Source organism: Scyliorhinus canicula, chromosome 31, assembly GCF_902713615.1.
Source record: "Scyliorhinus canicula chromosome 31, sScyCan1.1, whole genome shotgun sequence".
NCBI classification, from domain to species: Eukaryota; Metazoa; Chordata; class Chondrichthyes; order Carcharhiniformes; family Scyliorhinidae; genus Scyliorhinus; species Scyliorhinus canicula.
In genome coordinates this window covers 2,595,634-2,609,804 of record NC_052176.1, presented here as the reverse complement: position 1 = coordinate 2,609,804, position 14,171 = coordinate 2,595,634, and the positions used below count along the sequence as shown (strand labels likewise).

Sequence of the window (14,171 nt, the reverse complement as noted above, 5' to 3'; positions counted from 1 at the left end):
CCTAGATCTGATCCTGTGTAATAAGACAGGATTGATTAATGATCTCATAGTTAGGGATCCTCTCGGAAGGAGCGATCACAATATGATGGAATTTAAAATACAGATGGAGGGTGAGAAGGTAAAATTAAACACTAGTGTTTTGTGCTTAAACAAAGATTACAATGGGATGAGAGAAGAACTAGCTAAGGTAGACTGGGAGCAAAGACTTTATGGTGGAACAGTTGAGGAACAGTGGAGAACTTTCCAAGCGATGTTTCACTGTGCTCAGCAAAGGTTTATACCAACAAAAAGGAAGGACAGTAGAAAGAGGGAAAATCGACCGTAGATATCTAAGGAAATAAGGGAGAGTATCAAATTGAAGGAAAAAGCATACAAAGTGGCAAAGATTAATGAGAGACTAGAGGACTTGGAAACTTTTGGGGGCAACAGAAAGCTACTAAAAAAGCTATAAAGAAGAGTAAGATAGATTATGAGAGTAAACTTGCTCAGAATATAAAAACAGACAGTAAACGTTTCTACAAATATATAAAACAAAAAGAGTGGCTAAGGTAAATATTGGTCCTTTAGAGGATGAGAAGGGTGATTTAATAATGGGAGACGAGGAAATGGCTGAGGAACTGAACAGGTTTTTTGGGTCGGTCTTCACAGTGGAAGACAGAAATAACATACCAGCGACTGATAGAAATGAGGCTATGACAGGTGAGGACCTTGAGAGGATTGTTATCACTCAGGAGGTAGTGATGGGCAAGCTAATGCGGCTAAAGGTAGACCAGTCTCCTGGCCCTGATGGAATGCATCCCAGAGTGCTAAAAGAGATGGCTAGGGAAATTGCAAATGCACTCGTGATAATTTACCGAAATTCACTAGACTCTGGGATGGTCCCGGCAGATTGGAAATTAGCAAACGTGACACCACTGTTTAAAAAAGGAGGTAGGCAGAAAGCGGGTAATTATAGGCCAGTTAGCTTAACTTCGGTAGTAGGGAAGATGCTGGAATCTATCATCAAGGAAGAAATAGCGAGGAATCTGGGTGGAAATTGTCCCATTGGTTAGGCGCAGCATGGGTTCATAAAGGGCAGGTCGTGTCTAACTTATTCAGTGGAATTTTTTGAGGGCATTACCAGTGCAGTAGATAATGGGGAGCCAATGGATGTGGTATATCTGGATTTCCAGAAAGCTTTTGACAAAGTGCCACACAAAAGATTGCTGCATAAGATAAAGATGCATGGCATTGAAGGTTAAGTAGTAGCATGGAAGGGCAGCACGGTGGCACAGTGGTTAGCATTGTTGCCTACGGCACTGAGGACCCGGGTTCGAATCCCAGCCCTGGGTCACTGTCCGTGTGGAGTTTGCACATTCTCCCCGTGTCTGTGTGGGTTTCGCCTCCACAACCCAAAAGATGTGCAGGATAGGTGGATTAGCCATGCTAAATTGCCCCTTAATTGGAAAAAATAATTGGGTACGCTAAATTTATAAAAAATAAAAATTTAAAAAAAGTAGTAGCATGGATAGAGGATTGGTTAATTAATAGAAAGCAAAGAGTTGGGATAAATGGGTGTTTCTCTGGTTAGTAATCAGTAGCTAGTGGTGTCCCTCAGGGATCAGTGTTGGGCCCACAACTGTTCACAATTTACATAGATGATTTGGAGTTGGACCAAGTGCAATGTGTCCAAGTTTGCAGACGACACTAAGATGAGTGGTAAAGCAAAAAGTGCAGAGGATACCGTACGTCTGCAGAGGGATTTGGATAGGTTAAGTGAATGGGCTAGGGTCTGGCAGATGGAATACAATGTTGACAAATGTGAGGTTATCCATTTTGGTAGGAATAATAGCGAAAGGGATTATTATTTAAATGATAAATTATTAAAACATGCCGCTGTGCAGAGAGACCTGGATGTGCTAGTGCATGAGTCGCAAAAAGTTGGTTTACAGGTGCAACAGGTGATTAAGAATTTTCATTGCGAGAGGGATGGAGTTTAAGACTAGGGAGGTTATGTTGCAATTGTATAAGGTGTTAGTGAGGCTACACCTGGAGTACTTTGTTCAGTTTTGGTCTCTTACATGAGAAAGGATGTACTGGCTCTGGAGGGTGTGCAGAGGAGATTCACTAGGTTAATTACAGAGCTGAAGGGGTTGGATTATGAGGAGAGGTTGAGTAGACTGGGACTGTACTCAGAATTTAGAAGGATGCGGGGGAAATCTTATAGAAACATAATATTTTGAAGGGAATAGATAGGATAGATGCGGGCAGGTTGTTACAATGGCGGGTGAAAGCTTCAAGATAAGGAGAAATAGATTTAGGACTGAGCTTAGGAGGAACTTCTTCACCCAAAGGGTTGTGAATCTATAGAATTCCTTGCCCAGTGAAGCAGTTGAGGCTCCTTCATTAAGTGTTTTTGCGATAAAGATAGATAGTGTTTTGCAGAATAAAGGGATTAAGAGTTATGGTGTTCAGGCCGGAAAGTGAAGCTGAGTCCAAAAAAGATCAGCCGTGATCTTATTGAATGGCGGAGCAGGCTCGAGAGGCCAGATGGCCGACTCCTGCTCCTAATTCTTATGTTCTCATGAACCAAGAAGTGGGCTAGTGTTGCATTAGAACTGTAGCCTTGCAAGAGTCAACAACTTTACAATAGAAAACTGGGGTATTTTTCAGTACATTTGTCTGTGCCTACCACTAAATTAGAAAAAAACGAGGTTAATGAATTGGAGCACTCTTTGACACGGTTGCTGTGTCCATCTGCCAACGGTAATTATGAAACGAAGAAGCGATTAACCTATTTTTTCCCGTGTTTTTGTCGCTTAGACCCTACAGAAGGAGATCCAGGGTCACCAGCCTAGGATTGACGATATTGCGGACCACGGGGAGACCATGTCCAAAGTAGGGCGGGTAGATTCCGAGGCGCTGCGAGCCCGCCTGGGCGACCTACAGGACATGTGGAAGGAGCTGATCGAGGAGACAGACAAACGCAACGATCGCCTGCAGGAGTCTCACAAGGCCCAGCAATTCTACTTCGACGCTGCTGAAGCTGAGGCTTGGATGGGGGAACAGGAACTCCATATGATGTCAGAAGAGAGGGCTAAGGTAGCAAACAATTATCGTATCCGTTAAAGATGAAGGATAGTTGAGGGGGAGAAACCTGTAATGTTTTTGTAGCCAGGAAAGGCACCTCTTTTAAAAAAAATAAACATGTTCGCGCTTTCAAAGTAAATTCCCTGACCGGCGTGGAGGCCAGCCAGGTCAGGTTCCTTTCTCTTGCACTCCACAATGTTACCAACAGATAGCATCCTGGAACAGGCCTGTTTAACGGGTATAACTTTGGGCCAGACTGAAAGTTACGCCACTGATGGTGAAGTTGGTGTGCATAAAGTACTGTCACTAGCGGATTGTGTGCAAGTCCCTCTGAAAATATTGACGTGCCACCCCCAAAATATTGACATACTCAAGGACCTCCGGTAGTACTTTTGGGATTGCCCTTGTTACGAGTCCAGACCAAAACCCCAATTTTGTTTCAGACCCTGGATTAGAACCCAACTATCAGCATTTGGTAAAACTGTGAGGAAATGTCTTTGTGCCACAAGAGTCATAACATTGACCAGTTGACTGATTTTATATTAAAACAAGCTTTCATTTGAACACAGAATTAAGCACATTAGCAACAAAGGAATAGCTTTACAGTTACCAGTTACAACATCTTAACTTGCTTCCCAAAACCAACCTCTACATTCCAATTGAGCTACCCATATATTTCAAATACCACTTCTGTATAAAGTTAACAACCCAGGTTTTATTTGCTTATCCTGGTGCAGAGTCCTCGGAGAGAGAAAACGTTTCTTTCGGACCAGGCTGAAAACCTTCTGCTCAGTTTAAGAGTCCTGGAAACCACGCCTTTGTCTAGACAGACCTGGCCCCTCCCGTTAGCTACACCAGCTGCACTCAAAGCACACAGCATTCTTTTGTCCCTTGTTACAAGATGTGTCTTGATTTGTTTAGCCGGGCTCAAACTGTTACGACGTTACATTAGCTCTCAATCCGTAAACTGTTCTATGGGACAACGTGCAGTTTTCTGCTTTATTGCAGTATTTATGAACTATTCTGCTCTTCTCACTCTCTTGTTATATGTGAAAAGGATGAACAGAGTGCAATGGCGATGGTAAAGAAACACCAGGTGGTGGAGCAGTCGCTGGAGGATTACGCACAGACAATCCACCAACTCTCCAACCTGAGCAGGAACCTTGTGACAAACAGCCATCCTGAGAGGTCAGCGGCAACATAATGCAGTAACACTTTGTAGCTGTTTCCGTTTATCTGCGCCATGGTGGTCAGACGTGAGCCCGCCAATATTTCACAACATCTTGTGGGCTGTTACCCTGGATCTGTTTCCCTCTTTGGGAGGGAGGGGTGGAAACACTAGTGTCGCCCTTGCCTGCCTCTTGTGGTCACCCAGGATACGCACATACCCTCTGACCTGTGTTCATTGTATGCTACTTGTATTGTTCAGATGTGCTGGGGAAGGAGACTGTTTAATTACTTTGAGCACACATAAATAGGGGACAACTGGGACACTGGGTGTGCCAGAGGAGAGCTATGAGACTGAACAAGTTAATAATAATAATCTTTATTGTCACAAGTAGGCTTACATTAACACTGCAATGAAGTCACTGTGAGAATCCCCTCGTCGCCACATTCCGGTGCCTGTTCGGGTTCACGGAGGGAGAATTCAGAATGTCCAATTCACCCAACAGCACGTCTTTCGGGACTTGTGGGAGGAAACCAGAGCACCCGGAGGAAACCCGGGGTGGGGGGGGGGGGGGGGGGGGGGGGGAGAGAGAGCGTGCAGACTCCACTCACCCAAGCCAGGAATCGAACCTGGGACCCTGGTGCTGTGAAGCAACAGTGATAACCACTGTGCTACCGTATCAAACTCTCTAAGTAAAGTAAAGCTCTGTTTTGACTTCACCAAGTGGCTTGGGTTCTGTTAACCTCAGGACCCAGACAAGGCTCTTCACCACATTTCTTTAGTGGCTTACGTAATGGGACACTTAACGCTCGCTCAAAAAGAAAATGACTGAGGTGGGAGGTCCAGGAGTGTACCCCCTCACCTGCCTCAATCAAACGTTAATGCTGGGCCTTTGTATAATCCAGTCACTGTCCTGGTGAATCCCCTGGGAATAACTAGATTGGGCTCAGCCCCTTTGCTTCCTCCTCTGCCCCCGACGAGCAACACCTAATGTTATTCCTTCTGTTTTTGGAACCGTGCAGTGACCGGATTACTCTACGGCAGTCACAGGTGGATAAGCTGTACGCTGGACTGAAGGACCTGGCGGAGGAGAGGCGGGAAAAGCTCCAGGAGCGGCTCCGGCTATGTCAGCTGAAACGGGAGGTGGATGACCTGGAGCAGTGGATCGCAGAGCGGGAGATTGTGGCTGGCTCCCACGAGCTGGGTCAGGATTATGAGCATGTCACTGTGAGTAAAGGGGTAACTTTATCTCCCCCTCTTTCTAATTCCCCACAAAAGAACTGCTTTCCTGTGTCTCCCCTCCTCTTCCAATTGTAATTTAGCCCCAAGTAGTGTTCAGGATTAATCTTAATAATTTACCTTTATAAAGTTTCCCCCTCATTCGCTTCCTTACAAGGCTACAGGAACATTCTCTGGCCTCCCCACGCCGTGTTTCTCAGTGAGGGGATTGTCTGGTCTCACTGCTGTCAATGACATTTCCCGTTTCGTCTACCCCACGCCACTGGGAAACCCGCGGCGAGGGTGTGCTGTCGGCAGCACCGAAGATCTCACCCGCTGACCCGCGCTTTTCTCCTCGCTACCTTGCTCCCAACTTTCTGGGCTGGCCCATTCCGGGGGTTGCACGCGCACTCTGTGCGTCACCCAGGTGTCAGTAGTTGACCTGAGCTGAGATAGTGGGTGCTGATGGAATACACAACCATGGAGGGCTTCACTGCCAAGCCTGACTGCACTCGTCTCACATCCGTGCTTCCCGAGAATGGTCACCAAGAGTCAAAAACCTGGCTGATTAGTCTCTCAGAGAACAGTTCCAGCGCAGAAGGAGGCCACGCAGCCACTTGTGTTTGCACTGACTTCCTGAATGTGCAGTTCACCAGTGCCTTCTCCCCATAACCCTGCCCAATCTTCCTTTTCGGACAACTGTCTTAATTCCCTTTTGAGTGTCTTGATTGAACCTCCACTATATCAGGGAGTGCATACCAGACCTTTAATAATTTGCCGCATGAAAACATTTCGACTCTTGTTGCATTTAAAGGTTACTTTTAAACCCCCCCTCCCAATTCGTCCTCGATCCTTTCCCGAGTGGGAACAGTTTCTCCCTAGCTACTCCGTCAAGAGCCGTCATTACTTTGAATACCTCTCTCAAGTTCCCTCCTCGTCTTCAAGGGCAGCTGAAGTTCCTCATCCCTGGAAGCGTGCTCGTGAATCTTTTCTGCCCTCTAGCGCCCTCACGTCCTTCCTGAAGCGTGCGTCCAGAATTGGATGCAGTACCCTTGCTGACGCCAAACTAGTGCCTTATGCACGTTCAGCCAAACCTCCTTGCTCTCGCACTCGATCCGTCAATTAATAAAGCTGAGGTTACTGTGCGCTTTATTGACTGCGCTCTCCTGTCACCTTCAGTGATACATGCACCAATGTCAGAGGTACTTAGGCTGTTTATGATTCTCTCGCCATTCTTTGCGCAGATGCTGCGGGACAAGTTCCGTGAGTTTGCCCGGGACACCAGCAACATCGGGCAGGAGCGGGTGGACTCTGTCAACCGCATGGCCGATGAGCAGATCGACCTGGGCCACTCGGAGAACGCCACCATCGCCGAGTGGAAGGACGGGCTGAACGAGGCCTGGGCCGACCTGCTGGAGCTCATCGACACCCGGACACAGATGCTGGCCGCCTCGTACGAGCTGCACAGCTTCTACCACGATGCCAGGGAGACGCTGGACCGCATTCGGGAGAAGGAGAAGCAGCTCCCAGAGGAAGTGGGTCGGGATCTGAAGACTGTGGAGAGAATGCATCGGATGCACACTACATACGAACATGACATCCAGGCTCTGAGCACGCAGGTCAGTGCAGAAACTCTTCCCCTCGCTGCTGTCTTTGTCACCTTTCTCCCTGTTTTCTCTGCTTCATTCTCTTCTCTTTCTCCACCTCGCTCAGTATAGTCTCTAGTCCATGCCATCTTTCTATCTGTCAGTTTCAAGCTGTTAAGATTTTATTTCTCCAGATTTTAAAAGGGTGCATAAGAAAGAGAAAATATATTATAATTACCAAGGGTTTTCATGATCAGATATCCCATGTAAAAGGTGTCTTGAAGGAGCCATTTTAAACAAATTTTCTATTGGGATCATCTTTATTCCTTCATTGCAGTTTGCTGTTCCTGTTGACCAAATTGCCGCTCTGTTTTCTCTCTTTCCCGTTTTGTTTCATCACGTCTTACAGGTGAAGCAGGTCCAGGACGACGCTGCCCGGCTCCGGTCTGCTTACGCTGGCGAGAAGGCTGAGGACATCCAGCGCCACGAGGACACGGTGGTGGAGGCCTGGAACGCCCTCCTCAACGCCAGCAAAGGGCGCAAGCAGCTCCTGTCGGACACGGTGGAAAAGTTCCGCTTCTTCAACCTGGTGCGGGCCCTCATGCTGTGGATGGACGACGTCAACAGACAGATGGATACCCAGGAGAAGCCGAGGTAGCTTTTACCAGCGGTGCTGCGTCCGACGGAAGGGTGGGCAGCCAATCCTTTGAGTTCCTTCGAGAAAGTCATGCACAGAGTCTCTCTCTGTTTAATTATGCGCTTGAATCTGGCCAACTTGGCTTAACTTAGTTGGTTGGATGTGGTCTCCAGTACGGAGGTTGTGAATTTGAGACCCAGTCCATTGAGACCCAGACCCAGACATTGCAAGCTGTACTAAGAAAGTGCTTGGAGAAGGGGGGGGGGGGGGGGGGGGGGGTTGGTTGCATTTTTGGCTGCAAGCGTAAGCCTCGCATGGAGAGGAGGAAACGTTATTACAGCCGCAAGGGGTAAGGTGCAGCAAGAACGTTACAGCTGATGATTGGAGATGGGACGGATTCGGTGGCATTGATGCACGCTTCCAAGGTTTAGTGCTGCTGGTTGGTCAGTGGGAATCTTCAGCCCGTGGTTTCACAGGGAGTATCGCAGAGGTAACAACAGTGGTGCTGTACGTTTTCTACCCAGCTGAGCCTTTGCACTGTCACCCCCGCAGGGATGTTTCTTCAGCGGATCTGACCATCAAGAACCATCAGGGGATCAAGTCTGAAATCGACGCCCGGGATGACAGCTTTACTGCAAGCATCGAGATGGGCAACGCCCTCCTGACCAAGAACCACTATGCTTCAGACGAGGTACTGTGATCCTTTGTACAAACTGAAGGTTCTGAACTCTTATTAGATTGGCTATTTATAGGGACGGCATGGTGGCGCCATGGTTCGCGCTGCTGCCTCACGGCGCCGAGGACCCGGGGTCAATCCCGGAACAGGGTCACTATCCGTGTGGAGTTTGCACATTCTGCCCGTGTCTGCGTCGGTGTCACCCCCACAACCCAAAGATGTGCAGAATAGGTCAATTGGCCACGCTAAATTGCCCCTTAATTGGAAAAAGAAATGAATTGGGTACTCTAAATTTATGTGCATTCCATTACCATCATTATTCCACTTGTAAGAGTTATGATGGTGACAAGTGACAATTATCCAGTACGTCAATATTTAGCCATCTTGGGGTACGGAGCTTGAGTATTGCTGAGAAAAGAGATATGCTGTCGAAGCTTTTGGCCTTGCACTCATCAGGAATAACACCAATTTGAGATTATCAGTCGAGTTCACCATGTGGCTCACTTACGCTTGCTCGAAGCTTCACATGTTAATTCACAGGGCCTGTCCGTTGCCAGCAGATAATGTCCAGATATTGCGCCCTTTTTTCAACTAAACAAAAGCATGGAGGGCAGAGGTCTACAAGATTATGAGGGGCATGGATAGAATGGATGTGCAGGCACTCTTTCCCAGGGTGGAGGGGTCAGTCACCAGGGGGCAGAGGTTTAAGGTCCGTGGGACAAAGTTTAGAGGAGATGTGCGAGGCAGGTTTTTTGCACAGAGGGTGGTGAGTACCTGGAACGTGTAGCCAGGGAACGTTTTGGAAGCAGATACATTAACGGTGTTCAAAAGGTGTTTAAAATAAATTTAGAGTACCCAATTCATTTTTTCCAATTAAGGAGCAATTAAGCATGGCCAATCCACCTATCCTGCACATCTTTGGGTTGTGGGGGCGAAACCCCACAAGGACGGTGACACAGAGCCGGGATCGAACCTGGGACCTCGGCGCCGTGAGGCAGCAGTGCTAACCACTGCGCCACCGTGCTGCTCATTCAAAAGGCATCTTGACAAACACATGGATAGGATGGGTGTAGAGGAATACGGCACAAGGAAGTGCTGAGGGTTTTGGCAAAGGGTGGTATCATGACCGGTACAGGCTTGGAGGGCCGAAGGGCCTGTTCCTGTGCTGTATTGTTCTTTGTTCTTAGTTCTTTGTTCCCTGGTTCATTCCCCATGGCAACGTCTCAACCAATCAAGAGTTCAGTTGCCAACCAGTCAATATATTAACATTACTCAAACCCTGGAGGTAGTACTGATAGTTGAATGAAAATAGATTGCTTGCCTTTAATAACGATGCCCTAATTAATTCACACATTATTGGCACAAATATTAAAAAGGTCCTTTTAGTCCCCTGCAGCTAAAAATAACCTGGTTCCTGTCACCGCACGAGAGATAAAGGTCGAAATGCCACAACGCATAAATCAAATTGATGCAAATGGTCAATATATTTTCAAGACTATTATTGAGGGGGTTTTTTTCTCCACTCTTGTATTAGATTGCAGAGAAGCTGGCCCAGCTCCAGGAAAGGAGGAAAGAAATCAATGATAAATGGAAAGAAAAGGAAGATTGGTTGCAGTTGGGTGAGAATACTGAACCGAATATTGAATATTGAAGCAGTCGATGGGGGGGCCTCTGCCAGGGATTGACAAACCCACAGATCTTGTCTCGTGCCCTGTGCGCTGTTACGTTCATTGAAGAGCAATAATTCCACGGTGCAAAACTGCCTCTGCCCTGGCGCTAAGTCAAGAGGCAGCGTGTGAAATTACAACAAGCATGTTACCCCTGGCAAGGGGGCTGATACAGAATGGTGGGTGCGAGCATTCCCGGTCTCTTTGCTGCAAGCGCCCGAAGAGAAATTCAGCTCCATGGGCAAGCTTTCCAATTAGTCGCGTTCCCTTGTCTCTCTCTCCGCCTAGCCCTGCAAGTAGGTCCCCATAATGCCTCCATCCAGTTCCCTTTGACAATAACCAGCGAATGTGCTTCCATCTTCCTTTTCTGAACATTCCAGGTCTTAACAACGCGCTGTGTGTTTAAAAATAAAAGTTTCCCCATGTCGCCCTTTTTCTTTCGCCAATCACTTCAAAGGTAATGTCAATTATAATTCGGGGAAAGCGCAGTACCGTGCAGGACACATCAGAAACCCGTGCGAAGAATATCTGCCAACGTATATTGGATTAATCAAACAGTCGACAGCCAGTTGAAGCAGATGTTAAGAAATTCGAAGCAGTCTGTTGAAGATACTGTCAAATGAGTTGGAACTGATAATCCTGCGTTTTCTCTCTCTGTGTCCCCCTCTCTCTCCCTACACCTCTCTCTTTACCCCTCCCAGTAATGGAGGTTCTCCAGTTTGGCAGGGACGCAACGGTAGCAGAGGCATGGCTGGCAACTCAGGAGCCCTACGTCAGAGCCGCCGACATGGGGAGCAACGTGGACGACGCCGAGAACCTGATCAAGCGCCACGAAGAGTTTGAGAAGTCGGCCGCTGCCTGGGAAGAGCGTTTCCTTTCCCTGGAGAAGCTGACAACAGTTGAGTGCTGTCATATTCCTGCTGTTCGCCTTCCAGTTTTTCTCCCCAACTCCCGAGAAAATGCTGAGCGCCCTTGAGGATCCCAGCCAAACGGCCATTGCCTGGGGGTTTACAACACAGAAACGGGCCATTTATCCCACCCTGTTTCTGATGTGTTTACGCTCCCCCTGTTCCCACCCTACTTCAGCGACGTGGTGGCACAGCGGGTTAGCGCTGCTGTCTCACGCCGCTAGGGACCCGGGTTCAATTCCAGCCTCAGGTGACCGTCTGTGTGGAGTTGGGGTTTGCACTTTCTCCCCGAGTCTGTGTGGGTTTCCTCCGGGTGCTCCGGTTTCCTCCCATGGTCCAAAGATGTGCAGGCTAGGTGGATTGGCTGTGCTAAAATTTACCTTAGTGTCCAAAGGTTAGGTGGGGTTACGGGGATAGGTTGGGGAAGTGGACCTAGATAGGGTGCTCTTTCAGAGGGTCGGTGCAGACAAGATGGGCCGAATGGTCTCCTTCTGCACAGTATGGTTTCTACGATCCCATCCTATTAGGCAAATCCGTCTATTCCTTTCTCCCGAGTGGTTACCCACTTAGATCTGTACTATTTGTCTGTACTTACCTCCGAGGTAAAGAATTATCTCCTGAAATCTTTATTGGATTTCTTTGTGATTACCTTATATTACAGTCGCTAGTTTTAGTTCTCTCTGTCTGTCTGTCTGTCTGCATGCCTCTCTCTATATCTCTCTCTCTCTCTCTTCCCCCCCCCCCCATGTCTATACTCCTCCAATCACAGCACAGAAGGCGGCCATTCGGCCCATCGTGTCCATGCTAATTCTCTGCAAGAGCAACTCAGCTAATCTTACTTTGCCGCCCTTTCCCTGTAGCCCTGCAAATCTTCCTTTATCCCAGTCACCCTCGGAAATCTACAATTGAACCTGCCTCCACCACTCTCTCGCGTAATGCATTACAGATTCCAACCACTCGCTGCCTAAAAACTAACTTTCTCAGTTCACCGTTGGCTCGTTTTTCGATCGCCATAAATTGATGACCTCTGGTTCTTCTTGACCCTCCGGCCAGCGGGAACAGTTTCACCCCTACACAGCGTGTTCAGACTCCCCTATCAAATCTCTCAACCGTCTCTTTAAGGAAAACCGCCCCAGCTTTTCCAATCTACCCCCGTCCCTCATCGCCCGCACCATTCTCAAAACTCTTCTCTGCGCCCTCTCTAAAGCCTCCACATCCTTCCTCAAGTGCGGTGCCCAGAATTGAACACAACAGTACGGTTGGGGGGGGGGGGGGGGGGGGGGGGGCACGTAGTGTTTTGTAAAGTTCCGTCGTAACCTCCTGGGCGTACGTTACAAAGTGAGTAATTAAGCTGGCACCACAGTTCTTTACGGCTGAGAGGAAAGGTTGTTGTTCTGCAGAAATTCTGCCCAACAGGGATGAATGGGAAGGGATCTGGTCCATTGAGGGTGAATGGGAAAGGGGCGGAATCATTGGGATTCTGCACATTCTCAGCGTCGTCTCCTCTGGTCTCAGTGATTTGCTGCTCAGGGCCCAGAAACAATCTCACCTCGGTAGGTGGTGCTCTTTGGCTCCGGAGGCAAATACGCCGACGTTTCTAACAAAGTGCCGCCGACAGCTTCACGACTGTTCAACACAGAGCTGCCCCGCAACATTTAACAGCTCTCTGAAGTTGACCCATACTGTGGATTAGTGATTCCCAGCTGTTGTTCATTACCCAAGTACACAATTCTTTTCCAAGTGCCCAAAAAAATAACATCTCTGCTGATTCAAAACGCTTTATTCCCAACAGCAACTCCCCAGGTCTTGGGACAAACTCTGAGCTTTAAACTGCAGTGAAATTAGGCAGAGGATCAGCCACGATCTTACTGAATGGTGGAGCAGGCTGGAGGGGAGCGCCTGTCCTACTCCTCCTGTTTTCATATGTCCCTCCCTCCCCCAGGAGCTTCGCACCGTAACTGCGGATCCCAACATGCCGCGGAAGCACGGTTCGAAATTACACGCTGAAATTTGGCTGGAAATCACGGGAAGTATGTATGTGGTATTCCTGTTTGCTGGGAAACCTCCCAGACTGTCGGGGGCGCGTGCGGTCCAAGTAATGTCCTCGTTTCTGGTGAGAACAACGCCTGAGCATCCCCCCCCCCGCCCTCCTGTGTTCCAGCTGGAGCAACAAGAGATTCGCCGGCAGCAGGAGGAGGAGGAGAGGAAGAGGAAGCCTCCGCCATCGCCCTCGCCCCCCACGCCGCGCGTCTCTGTCACAGGGGAAGACGGTCTGGAGAACAGGACTCGCGCACAGCAGAACGAATTGGCACGGTAAAAGCCCCCACCCGCCATTTGTTTGGCAAACGGTCCTTTTTTTACTACTCGTTGCCCCCCCCAAATCGCTTACTGTACCGCGGGGAAATGTTATCAACGGAATTACGGACACTAAATGTTTGCTTAGACGTTTGAATTTGAGTTTAAAGTAAGTGGAAGCGGATAAATGACGCGGCTGTCCGTCTGGAAGGCCAGATCGCGGGTCTGTGCCATCGCAGCGTGTTAGCGACCCTCGGCAGGTTTGTGAGCGCTGTCCACAATGATCCCTCCCATCAAATAACCCTCAAAATAGTTTCCCAACATTTCTGCTCCCTCTCCATCCGCCAGACTTGGGTTTGAATCCCGACCGATGGGGTCGGCGCTTCAGCCCAGTGGCGAGAACGAGCTTTCAGCCCCCACGCCCTCTCAGCGGAGACCCTGGTCACAAAGGTGCCAGAACGTGGCTGAACCTTGCAGCGCATCAACTCTCAAAGCCACGTCGGATGGTCCTGCCTTGCCAGTAATGCCTCCTTAACGGTTTGCTGTCATTAACTTTGACATTTGGTTATTTTCAGGGACGGCGAGATGGTGAATCACTTGGAGCCCATCGCTCAGAACGGAGTGCACTCAGACATGGAGTCGCCACAGGTAAGCCGCCTTCTGTCAGCCGCTTGTCCCCACTTGCTGTCCACAAAAGGCAGCAGTGTGGCCACGCCGAGTGTGTGACTTGGAGAATTAGGACCCGCGGGGCATGGTGGCCGGCGCAACCATGGCCACCTTGGAGACACCATGTGGGCATCTCCTGCACGGCCTTTCCCCTTCCTGTCCTTTTTTAACCTCCTCCAGCCGACTGTCCTTGGAGATCTCCGCACTCCCCCAATTCTGACCTCCTGCTCACCCCCCCCCCCCCGTTTTGACCCCTTCACCATTGACGACTGTGCCTTCAG

At 48.9% G+C, this 14,171-nt stretch overlaps 1 protein-coding gene across 6 annotated transcripts in view; it reads left to right on the top strand.

Annotated features, from left to right (window-relative positions):
• The window catches only part of LOC119959007 (spectrin beta chain, non-erythrocytic 1-like), a 295,476-nt gene that overhangs the window by 267,416 nt on the left and 13,889 nt on the right, over positions 1-14,171 (top strand). For all 6 annotated transcript variants that reach the window (XM_038787552.1, XM_038787550.1, XM_038787555.1 and 3 more), the window contains 10 exons: positions 2,803-3,081; positions 4,127-4,257; positions 5,260-5,464; positions 6,700-7,074; positions 7,451-7,695; positions 8,231-8,369; positions 9,889-9,973; positions 10,723-10,919; positions 13,091-13,242; positions 13,800-13,872. In XM_038787552.1, coding sequence (XP_038643480.1) covers positions 2,803-3,081; positions 4,127-4,257; positions 5,260-5,464; positions 6,700-7,074; positions 7,451-7,695; positions 8,231-8,369; positions 9,889-9,973; positions 10,723-10,919; positions 13,091-13,242; positions 13,800-13,872 — 1,881 coding nt within the window. The remainder of the gene's footprint in view (positions 1-2,802; positions 3,082-4,126; positions 4,258-5,259; positions 5,465-6,699; positions 7,075-7,450; positions 7,696-8,230; positions 8,370-9,888; positions 9,974-10,722; positions 10,920-13,090; positions 13,243-13,799; positions 13,873-14,171) is intronic.